Source organism: Periplaneta americana, chromosome 9 (genome assembly GCF_040183065.1).
Source record: "Periplaneta americana isolate PAMFEO1 chromosome 9, P.americana_PAMFEO1_priV1, whole genome shotgun sequence".
Classification (NCBI taxonomy): domain Eukaryota; kingdom Metazoa; phylum Arthropoda; class Insecta; order Blattodea; family Blattidae; genus Periplaneta; species Periplaneta americana.
In genome coordinates, this window is record NC_091125.1 from 167,699,156 (window position 1) to 167,709,866 (window position 10,711).

The 10,711-nt window shown below is 35.3% G+C and overlaps 1 protein-coding gene across 2 annotated transcripts in view; it reads left to right on the forward strand.

Moving 5' to 3' along the window:
- The window catches only part of mtgo (miles to go), a 466,045-nt gene extending 455,587 nt beyond the window's left edge, over positions 1–10,458 (forward strand). For both annotated transcript variants that reach the window (XM_069836312.1, XM_069836313.1), the window contains 2 exons: positions 461–652; positions 4,678–10,458. In XM_069836312.1, coding sequence (XP_069692413.1) covers positions 461–652; positions 4,678–4,806 — 321 coding nt within the window. In that variant the 3' untranslated portion in view covers positions 4,807–10,458. The remainder of the gene's footprint in view (positions 1–460; positions 653–4,677) is intronic.
- Positions 10,459–10,711: the final 253 nt, after the last annotated feature.

Genomic DNA, 10,711 nt, shown 5'->3' on the forward strand with positions numbered 1-10,711 from the left:
ATCTCCGGGCAGGGACTACTTTAATGGTATAGAATCAACTAAATATCTTACAATGGAATGCTGGCGGTATAACATTAGCCAAGAAGACTGAACTAGCCAATTCGGGATATGTAATATTACCTTTGCTTAACACCTTCATGGGTTACATTCTAAGAGTTGTATCTCTGTACCCAATAAAAATTGGACACATTTTATATGGAATTTTTTATTCGTATTCGTGTATACTACCACCTCCTAAAATATTTACCATTCCTCCTGAAACACCCTGTATGTATATCGGAACTGCTACTTTTTCCCTGCCACTTAGAATAACGAGAAATGTGTTCTGTCTATGTTCCTGTACAGAATGTCTGATTTCCAGAAGTATATTACTGACATTAAAAGAGAGAGGTTTTATGAAAAAAATAATTTCGTTAAGAAGTGAAAAATATCGCACACATTTATAAATCGCGTGTTACAGGTGTACAGAGGAGCTGAGACCAAAGTGCAACTGAATGACCTGGAGCCAGGTGCAGATTACAATGTGAGAGTCTGTCCTGTGAGGCAAGCTGGTAGTGGAGATCTGCCCGGCGCGTACTCCCCACCTGCCACTTTCTCCACTTTGATGCCAGAGCCAGTGGCAACTACTACTACGAGAACAGCTGTAACGCAGGTTCGTACACTTGGAATAACATTAGTCGTATTTCGTTTTGTGAAACAGCAGAGACCCCTGATAGACAAAACAGAAAATGGAGGTATAAAATACGATAATGGACACAATAAAACGCTTAGCTACACAGACCGGAAACCTTCCAAAATCATCAAGGTAAATATACCTCCTTGAAAATTTGTGAAGAGATAGAAACACTGAAAGATGGGGAAAATAAAGAAAATTAGCTAAAGTTGCGACGCTTTTATTCCCGGCGTGATTCCTCCTCTTTGCTTACGTCTTAGGAAGTGAAGGCTCTGTAAAGTCTAGGTAGGTAGTATCGTTCGCCATTTTTGTTGTTACGTTGCCGAGCTACCAGACGAGAAATCTATTTGCCACATCGTTAAACATTATCATGTCGTAGCTCCTATGATAATAAATCAAACGCACTGTAATTCAGCAAATAATTGAGTATATATTATTTTAATGTACCGAAGTACATATGATATTTCCATGCAGATATTCTGCGTCATCATACGATGAAAGAGTAATGGAACGGAGAAAAATTCTCTCTGGTGCCGGGACTTGAACCCGGGTTTTCAGCTCTACATGCTGATGCTTTATCCACTAATCCACACCGGATATAACTCCGACGCCGGTTAGAATCGTCTCAGATTAAGCTCCAACTCTTGGGTTCCCTCTAGTGGCCGCCCTCTGCACTACGTCATAGATGTCTATGAACGCAGGACCAAAGTCCACACATGTGCTGAGATGCACTCGATATGAGTGACTAGTTGGCCGGGATCCGAAGGAATAAGCGCCGTCTTAAATCACGAAGTGATTTACGCATATCATATATATTATTTTAATGTACCGAAGTACATATGATATGATTTAAGATGGCGCTTATTCCGTCGGATCCCGGCCAACTAGTCACTCATATCGAGTGCACCTCAGCACATGTGTGGACTTCGGTCCTGCGTTCATAGACATCTATGACGTAGTGCAGAGGGCGGCCACTAGAGGGAACCCAAGAGTTGGAGCTTAATCTGAGACGATTCTAACCGGCGTCGGAGTTGTATCCGGTGTGACTTAGTGGATAAAGCATCAGCACGTAGAGCTGAAAACCCGGGTTCAAGTCCCGGTGCCGGAGAGAATTTTTCTCCGTTCCATTACTCTTTCATCATAAAATAATTGAGTGGCAAATAACGTCTTCGTTGCTTTCTGTGAACGCCAACGAAAGAGCCAAAATGGCTGGCGATTATATATTAAGTATTTATCGAGCCTTAAGAAATTAATAACGTCTTCACCACCGAATCACAAGACGCACACGTTTAAATGTAGCTGACCTGCAATGCGATTGGCTGCTGGAAATTAGAGCGAAGGGACTATAGCTGCCAATATGAAGTGTAGGCTTATAAAATTATAGTAAAATTTACATTATCTTCATTTTCTCATTTCATCATTTTTTTCGTCAGAGGGGGTGAGGAAATTCCTCACAAGTTTTGTACTATGTTGTAACATAATAGACACTGACTAGTTACTTTATGATTTTTAAGTTACCAGTCAGCCTCTACTGACTAATCTAAAGCATCTGACTTACCTTTGCTAGTGACAAATAGAAATGTTACTCAGTAGTATAATGTGGCACACAAACAATCGACACTTTTGAAAAGTATATTGAAAGTGCATCATTTGTTGTAAGTCATTGACAAAGAATTCAATTGTGCAGTGAGATCCACAAAGACTTGTACTGTAAGACTGCTAAACATAGATTCAGCATATTAAATACAAAACAAATGCAAGATTTGTGGTGTAGAAGAAAATATATTGAATAGAGCACATCTGCTGATTGACTTGTGAAGAACTCAACACAGACAAGCAAAAGAACAGAGAAATTGTTGGGCTGCACTGGGAAACTAGAGAGAAGAAGAATGCAAATCTATTACCCATGTATAGAGAATACATAATGCAGGGAAGTTTATTTCCAAGAACTCCATAACCTGTGTTTAAAATGTAATTAAATTTTAAAATATAAATACCAGTACAGTAAAATCTCTCGTATCCGGCACCCAAATAATTGGCAATACCAAAACAACGGCACTTTTGGCTAGGCAAAAAAAAAAATTGTCATTCATGTGAAAGGTAAGAGTCGGACGAAGATGTGAGTGGTTTTCATGGATTGAACATGCCACATATTGTTTACTCTTTACTTTGTTGACAGAAAAACCCATTATGTCCCTGGAGTAGATCGGTTAGCTGTCACTTGGACCTTGCAAACAATGCGTAGAGACGATATCTTTAAATTTATCACTTGAACTCGTCCGTTTCGAAGGGGTGTTGGATGAGTCTAAATAGGAAAGTGTGAAATTCTCTGTTACGCTGTACGGTAGCGCGTAAAACTTTATGTATATAAACAAGCAGACATTAGAGATATGTTAAAGAGGTTCAAATCATCAAGCGCTACATCATCGTCTTCATAGTTGTGATGTTGGCTACACTGTTCTTCATGTCACATAGACGCCATTTAAAATTGTCATAAAGTTACGAAAACTTTTAGTATTTTTTACACTATTATGTATTACTGTAATTATGAACTGATGAATTCAGAACTGTATTCAGTACTAAAAATAAACATTGTACGTATTTTAAAAATTTATTTTTAAATATCTATACGAAAATTACAAAATTTCAACATGAAAAAAAAAGTGTTTGTGCAGTAAAGTATGTCTTTACATAACTATAAACATTCTGTATTTTCCAATTATCTGGCACTAGCTTTGTCCCACAGTTGCCGGATACTATGTCAAGTATTTGTGCTCCACTTGTAATAGGACGGATCATTTTTTGGTACTTTGAAATCCTATTTCTTCATGTCCCACACTGTGTATTGGCAGCTCCCTCTTTTTTATCTCTTTTTCCTTTATAGTATTTACCCCTAAAGGTACGGTCACACGTCGCTACTTTTGCTGCACAACTTTTGTACTGCAGCTGCAAAAGTTGCGTGTCATGTTCACATAAGCCAAAAGTAGCGTGCTGCACGCTACTTTTCGTGCTGCTCAACCCAAGTGCTGCAAAAGTTGCAGCTGGAGGTTGCGAGTCTGTTCACACGCAAGGCGCTACTTTTGCAGCCGCAATCATGCTGCAGGTTTCCATCTCCGTGTTGACTTCTCAATATAGATTTTGTGGTTATGTTCGAATTATTAACAAACTCATACGAAAGATTACTTATCTATTATTTGCTTTTCTGTCCTAACTAGTATTCAGAAATTGGCATTATTTTTACTATAAAGCTTTTAAACACGCCTATATACTTGAATGATAACCAACAGCATATTCATGTAATCAATGTTGGCAACCCTCCTGTTTGGAACTACGCTACAGAAAATTAAAAAAGTAAATTATATCGTCAGCAAATATGCTCAGACTGTGTTGTGCATTTAATAACTGTTACAAATAATTTATTTTCATCACATCTAACATTAAAATATATCCAAACAATAAAAGTATCATTGGCACATTTGGGTGGCAACACTGGTCACAAAAACGATATCAAAAATGCTGCGGCTGCAACCCTGAGAACCCTGTTCACACGTCGCTACTTTTAAGTTGCGCGCAGCATGGAAAAATAGCAAGCAGCAGGTTCAGCAGCCGCTACTTTTCGGGTTGCACCGTTGTTCACACATCGCAGTACGAGAGTTGCGCAGTTTTTTGTACTGCATCGCTGCAAAAGTAGCGACGTGTGACCGTACCTTAAGTAAACCTTACAGGTGGCTTTCGACTATGTAGAAGATTTCCTTGTAAGTAGTAGATGGACTGTCGAAAGTGGCAGAAGGATTTTTGTAACTGTGGGAAAGCTATTAGAAGAACTGGGGGTTAAACGAGCGTTGAGCGGATTCTGCCGATTTTGGAATAGACACCGACGCACTTAGGTTAGGTTAGGTTAGTTTAGGCTTTTATTATCCCGTCAAGATGAAGATGAAAGCGATTGAGTGTGGGCATATAAGCGCTGTACTTGAGGTTAGCAGTGTTGTGTTTTGTTGTTGTAGGTAACTGAAAGAAAACCACTGACGGACCAGCAATGGGCAATGATCATAGTGTGTGGTTTCACCATATTCGCTTTGCTGGCAGCCGTGGTGATGCAGCAGGTGATTCATTGGAGTAAAGCAGCACCGTGAGGAGACCAAGTAGTGAATGCGATGGAACTGAGTTGGAAACCTTCCAGACATGCGTCGATGTAATCCTTCACCCCTGATATTCCACACTAACCATGATCGCCATTTATTTTTTTATTTTCTTCATGGACCATTTTATATTATTATTAACTATTATGCAACTGCTTTCCAACCAGGGCTTGCTGTACTATTACATGACACACGAGAAAGCTGGAGGTGTGGGCTTAGCAAGTGTTGGTAAAGTGTATTTAACTAATATGAGGTATAGGTCATGGGCATTTTATCCTTTCTGGGGGCACGTGTCACTTTGGTTTAGTTGTCATTGTTAGATAACGTTGTACTATCTATTATCGTACTTCGTGACAAGTTGACAGGTGGTGTGCGACAGACCACGATCGGTGCTAGGAAGGAACCTCGATGCTTGGCTCTCGTGACCGTACGGACCAGTCCATAGAAGAAGGAGGGAAAGAGACGTAAATTCCATTTTTCAGATTCTTGAAAAACAAATTTACAAATTACATTACGACATGTACTCGAATTTCATATGCCACTGTCAAATGTCAATTATACCTCTCTTAAAGAATAGATCTATCTATAATATAATACATTTTATTTTGAAAACTTTTATAGACTTGTTTCCTCCATTCCATTCATCAGAAGTGTTCCAGAAGATTCTTGCAGACATCATGATCACGTTCTTCATCTCAACATACCTTTTCTATATACTTACATTAAAATAAATAACTCTTAGATATTATATAAGACATACTGCTTTGAATGTCACTCGACGTCTTATTTTTGCTCTTGTAATGTTGTTTTTTACCATTCTACAGACCCTCGTTATTATTCACTACATGTGGTGTAGTCGTGGAGCTTTCGTGAGGTGTTTTCGAGTTTGCACCCGGAAGAAGTCACTACCGCTAACTGGAAACAAACCAGTGCCTGCTTGTCTGTAACAGGAGAGAAGGGGGTGTGTGGGTGTTCGTGATCCTAAAATTGATTTCTTAACAGCCTCGCGATTCCCAAGTATTATTATAGCAGGGCATTCTGATAGAATTCGTGATGTGGTTGTCCATAAGAATGCAAGTGTCCAGCATTGCAACACCATTTTTTTTTTTTCCACTGAGATATTGAGCTGTGATTGGGGTGTCACGTCTGGCCTAACTCGATGTATAACATATTCGTGTATTGAAATGTTTTCAATTGCATCTAATATGTACACATGACTTTTTATATAGTGTCAGTATGTTTGCTGCATAGCATAGGACACGCATTCTTATGGAACGCTGGCCGGGCGCCTTGCAGGGCAGGCAGGTGCGAGCACTTGCTAGCCTTCTCGGTGTTTGCCTTTTACCAGAATTAGAAGGCTGCATCACTGTGGTGTTCTAGTGAGTGACACCACAGGAGTCTGTGGAGTGTACCAAAAGGCTGAGACCTGCCTGTTGAGAACTGATAGAATGTGCATTGTTTTGATTATATGTTAAGTAATGGACCACAAATGTTTGAGAATTAATAGTTTATATTTGTACAGTTTTTTTTTATTGTATTGACAGATTATTTTTGCATCTTCCTCCACAATATCTTTTCTTTATTATTATTTTTTTTAGGGGGGTTGTTTTCAACAAGTATTCTGTTGTGTTTTAAAGACACGTTACATGGCAGGTATTGTCTGTGGTGCTAAAACTGTGTTGCCAGTGTAACTAGTTTAAAAAGAAATTTTGTTAATAGTATAATATTGAAATCTGATCATCCTGTGGGCTATGGGCGAGGAGCATGAAGCCAGTGTATTTTTAATATAAGAGAAGTTTGTGATGGATTTTGTAGGGAATAGATCATAGGACAGAAAGATGGCATTTGTTTTCAGACAGCCGATTATATGTATGTTGTGCGTGAACATTGTAAATCGCTTATATATGCCTTAATTTAACTGGGCTAAAGCTGACAGTCATTGTGTTGCTTACATCCTGCAGTGTATTGTCTTTGTTCCTCAGCCTAAGGATCGGCAACATTGTTCATAAGTCCGTTGTGATGTTAGGTTACCTAGGGCTCCCTCCCACAGAGATGGCAATGCCTGGCAGAAGTGAGTTTGGGTTTTGTACATATTCACTAGACCCTATAATATATAATATATATGGTTACAGAGGTATTAAATTATTTCAGTGAAATTTATAGTAAATTAGTTTGTGACTGGATCATATTATTGTATGTAATCATCATTTTTCAAAAAAAGAAAAGGGAAAAAAAAAAATTGTATAATGGTTGGAAAGCAGAATACTTTACACTGTTATCTTGTGCTTATGTAATAATGAACTATTATATATTACGATTATTTTTATTGTTGTTATAATTGTAATTCCTATATAAATATGAATTGACGATTATTATGATTATTATTATTATTATTATTACAATTATTTATTATCTTTACTTTTATTATTATTATTATTATTATTATTATTATTATTATTATTATTATTACGTCTGATATGATTATCAGGATCACTCACCATATGAAGCAGGATTTCACGTTTAGTCTTCTTTTTATTCTTAATACATTGGAGTGTTGTACTGATGGAAGTACTTTGGTGATGCAGAAACTTCATATTTTGCATGATATGAAGGGCAAAATGATGCAAAATCCTTTTTCATACCATGCAAGAGCAATATCAGAAAATGCGTCTTCTGATTTAGAAATTTCATTCGGAAACAAGGAAAAAAAAATTAATTTTGAAAATTGTATTCTGATGCAAATACAGCCCATTACATGACTCAGTTTTCACTCAGAAATTTGAAAGTTTAAATTGTCCCATGTGTTGTGATATAAAAGTGAGTTGAAGCTTTGAATTTGTTTCACTAGTTGGAGTAGTCTGAAATTGATTTTAAAACACGTTTTACACACACACAAAACTACTTGCAATATCTGAAAGAAATAAGAATTTGCACAGAATTAAAAATCAAAATGTATATATGAACATAAAATGTGATCTACTCGTATGTTATAATTAAAACTCTCCAAAAAAAACTCAAATATTGAACTTTTATAAAATAGGACTTTTGTGAAAAGCAGTAATGTACAAGGTTATTCAAAAGTAAGTTACATTTTGACGTCGCCATAACTTTTTTAAGAATTAAGATATACACAAAACAAGGACACACTTGTACTCATAAAGATATGGGGTTTATTGTATTCAGTTTAAATGTTGAATATGTCCACCATTTTGTTCTTCAACAAGCAACGATCTTTCTTCTATGTTGTGAACAGCATTTAGGCTACTAATAGATCTAGTGGAATATCTTCAATTTGTTGCGAAATTGAATATTTTAGTTCGTCAGTAGTTGTGAAATTAGTTTAAAAAATAACCGCACAGCCAAAAATCAGGGGAACATGCTGGCCAGGTATTAGTTAAATTACGTTTTGTTCTCAATTTTTGTATGTTAAACTTATTTTATATTCATAATAATACTGAAGTCAAAACCATTTTAAAACACAGTCAGTGATAGTGATTTAAAAATTCAATAAGAAGTAAATTTACTTTTGACACATTATAAACAAAACCTGTTACCATGTTGACCAAAACAAATGAGTGCGATAAATGAACAAATCTCGTTGTTTGATACATATAAATGTGTTATTATTTTGTGTGTACATTAATTTTTAAAAATGTTACATCTATTTCAAAATGTAACTTACTTTTGAATAAGCCTATATACTTTACATGACGACTTCACTTAATCCTGTCCAAGTTAACAAGACATCATGCAGTACCAGTTGTAAGTTTCTTTATAGAGTAATCGAGTCTTTTGTTTTTTTGATCCAGCTCTGTTTGACAGTAATGAACAATGAAAAATGACAGAACCGTGCAGTTAAATTTGATATCATTTAATGGATAACAGTGAAATAATTATCTGAAATGAAAGCTGTTGTGTAATTTATTGGGAAGTAACAGAATGGGATTATACAGAATGAAGAATTAAGAAATTTAGAAAAGGGATAGTTGGTACAATAAATTCCATTTCCTAGGTAAAATTAATTTATGCAGGACGTCCTTTGCTATTGGTGTATCTGCTGATTATAACCCAGCCACTGTTTCTTCATGTGTAAATAGATAAAATTGAAGCATACAGTTTTTCTACACATTTCTTATCTCGTAAACATTTATTTATTATAAAGAAGAGGGAGATGATTGAAAATTAGTACACTTTTTCAGTTACAACAGAGGGGAAAACAATAATAAAAAATGGAAATGTATTTTCTGAGGAAACAGTCCTATCTCCTCTATGTATATTTAATTTTTCCTTGTATCTTCATCTCTTTATCTTTCCGTTTAATTTTATTTTCTCTCATCTTCCCTTGTTATGCTTTTTTTTTTTTTCCGACAAATTGATCTACGACTATTGCAATCACCCCACCAGTATTGTTTTGGCCTAAAAGTCGTGTAGGACTCGTAATGTTCTAAGAGGGGAAAAATTATTTGATAAGAAACATTTAATAACAGTGCGCACAGTCTGTACAAAATGTCAAAATATTTTATGAAGCGAAATGGCATTATATGTAGACAGTGTGACAAGCAATATCTAAATGCATTAGTGCCTGATTCTTGAACAACTGCCAAATATTTTTTATTTTTTCTACAGAAATAGCTTTAATACATTTTAAAAGTAGACATAACACAAGATAGTGAAAGCTCAATAACAGAACTATGGCCATTGTAAGATTTCTACTTTACAAGTTTATTGATTTCTCCTTCCTCCCCACCCCTCAGAATTATGAACATGGGCATGTGTTTGAATGGACGAACTGTTCTTCAGTGTAATTGATAAAGTAAGGGTAGCTTCGGTAATTGAATCGATTTTGAAAGTTTTCGTTCAGGCAGAACAATAGTCATAGTATGAGTAATTTTTTTAATAATTTTATAATATAAATGAGTGGTGGTAGATTACTGGATCAAGAGAAAAAGTGAGATCGAGATTCTTCAGGATGCTGTGAGAATTTTTTCTCAGAATGTAAGGACACTTAGAGAATGTCAGAACAGAGACTTGATCGGTTTTTATTTTTTCTAAGAAGCATCGCATTAATACAAACAGTTGAGGGTTGTGTTTGCATCAGAGCGAATTGTGTTAATTTGAAGTAAATATCGTTGGACTCCACTTAACATTATCTATCTGCATTGCTGGTTACTACTGGGAACTTAATGGTAAGTTCAGTACGATATGGCATTGTAGCAAACCATCCATTATCATTAGTTCTTTATTGTTATTATTAGTCACTTCATTATGATTATTCTTACCATTATTATTATTATTATTATTATTATTATGTTTATTTTTATTTTTATTATTACTGTTTTGAGTTTAAGGAGTCAAAGTATTCTCCAGGGGGTTATTATAATGTAATCAGTTGTAAAATTTCACAAAGGATTGCTTTCTCTGCAAAATGATTGTAGAAATTTTTGGTATTGCCATTTTGCTCTAACTCGAATCACTAAAAGATATATAGAAAAAAATATATATTATAATGAAAATAAATATATTTTATGTAAATGTATCACTGATAACTCTTCTCCACTAAGAGTCAATTTTCTGCAATATACATCATGAAGTAAAATAAAACTGTCTTCAAAACAAAAACTAAAAAAAAAAAAAAAAGAACAATAATTATATTTAAGCTCTGTATTTACAATGGTCAACACTCAAGTGACCATCTTGCATTTTCTATGATTGTAGTCAGTGTGGATGTATCAATGAAATGTATTCCATTCAACATATCCATTATCTTTCATATATTCTTTTTCTTATTTCTATATCTAATATATTTCAAGATAAATAAGAAGGCTTTAAAAACAGCAAGTTTCAAATAAAAATTGTATTAAAAGATATTCTGATTTTCGTTTCTTCTGGTGAACTGGCC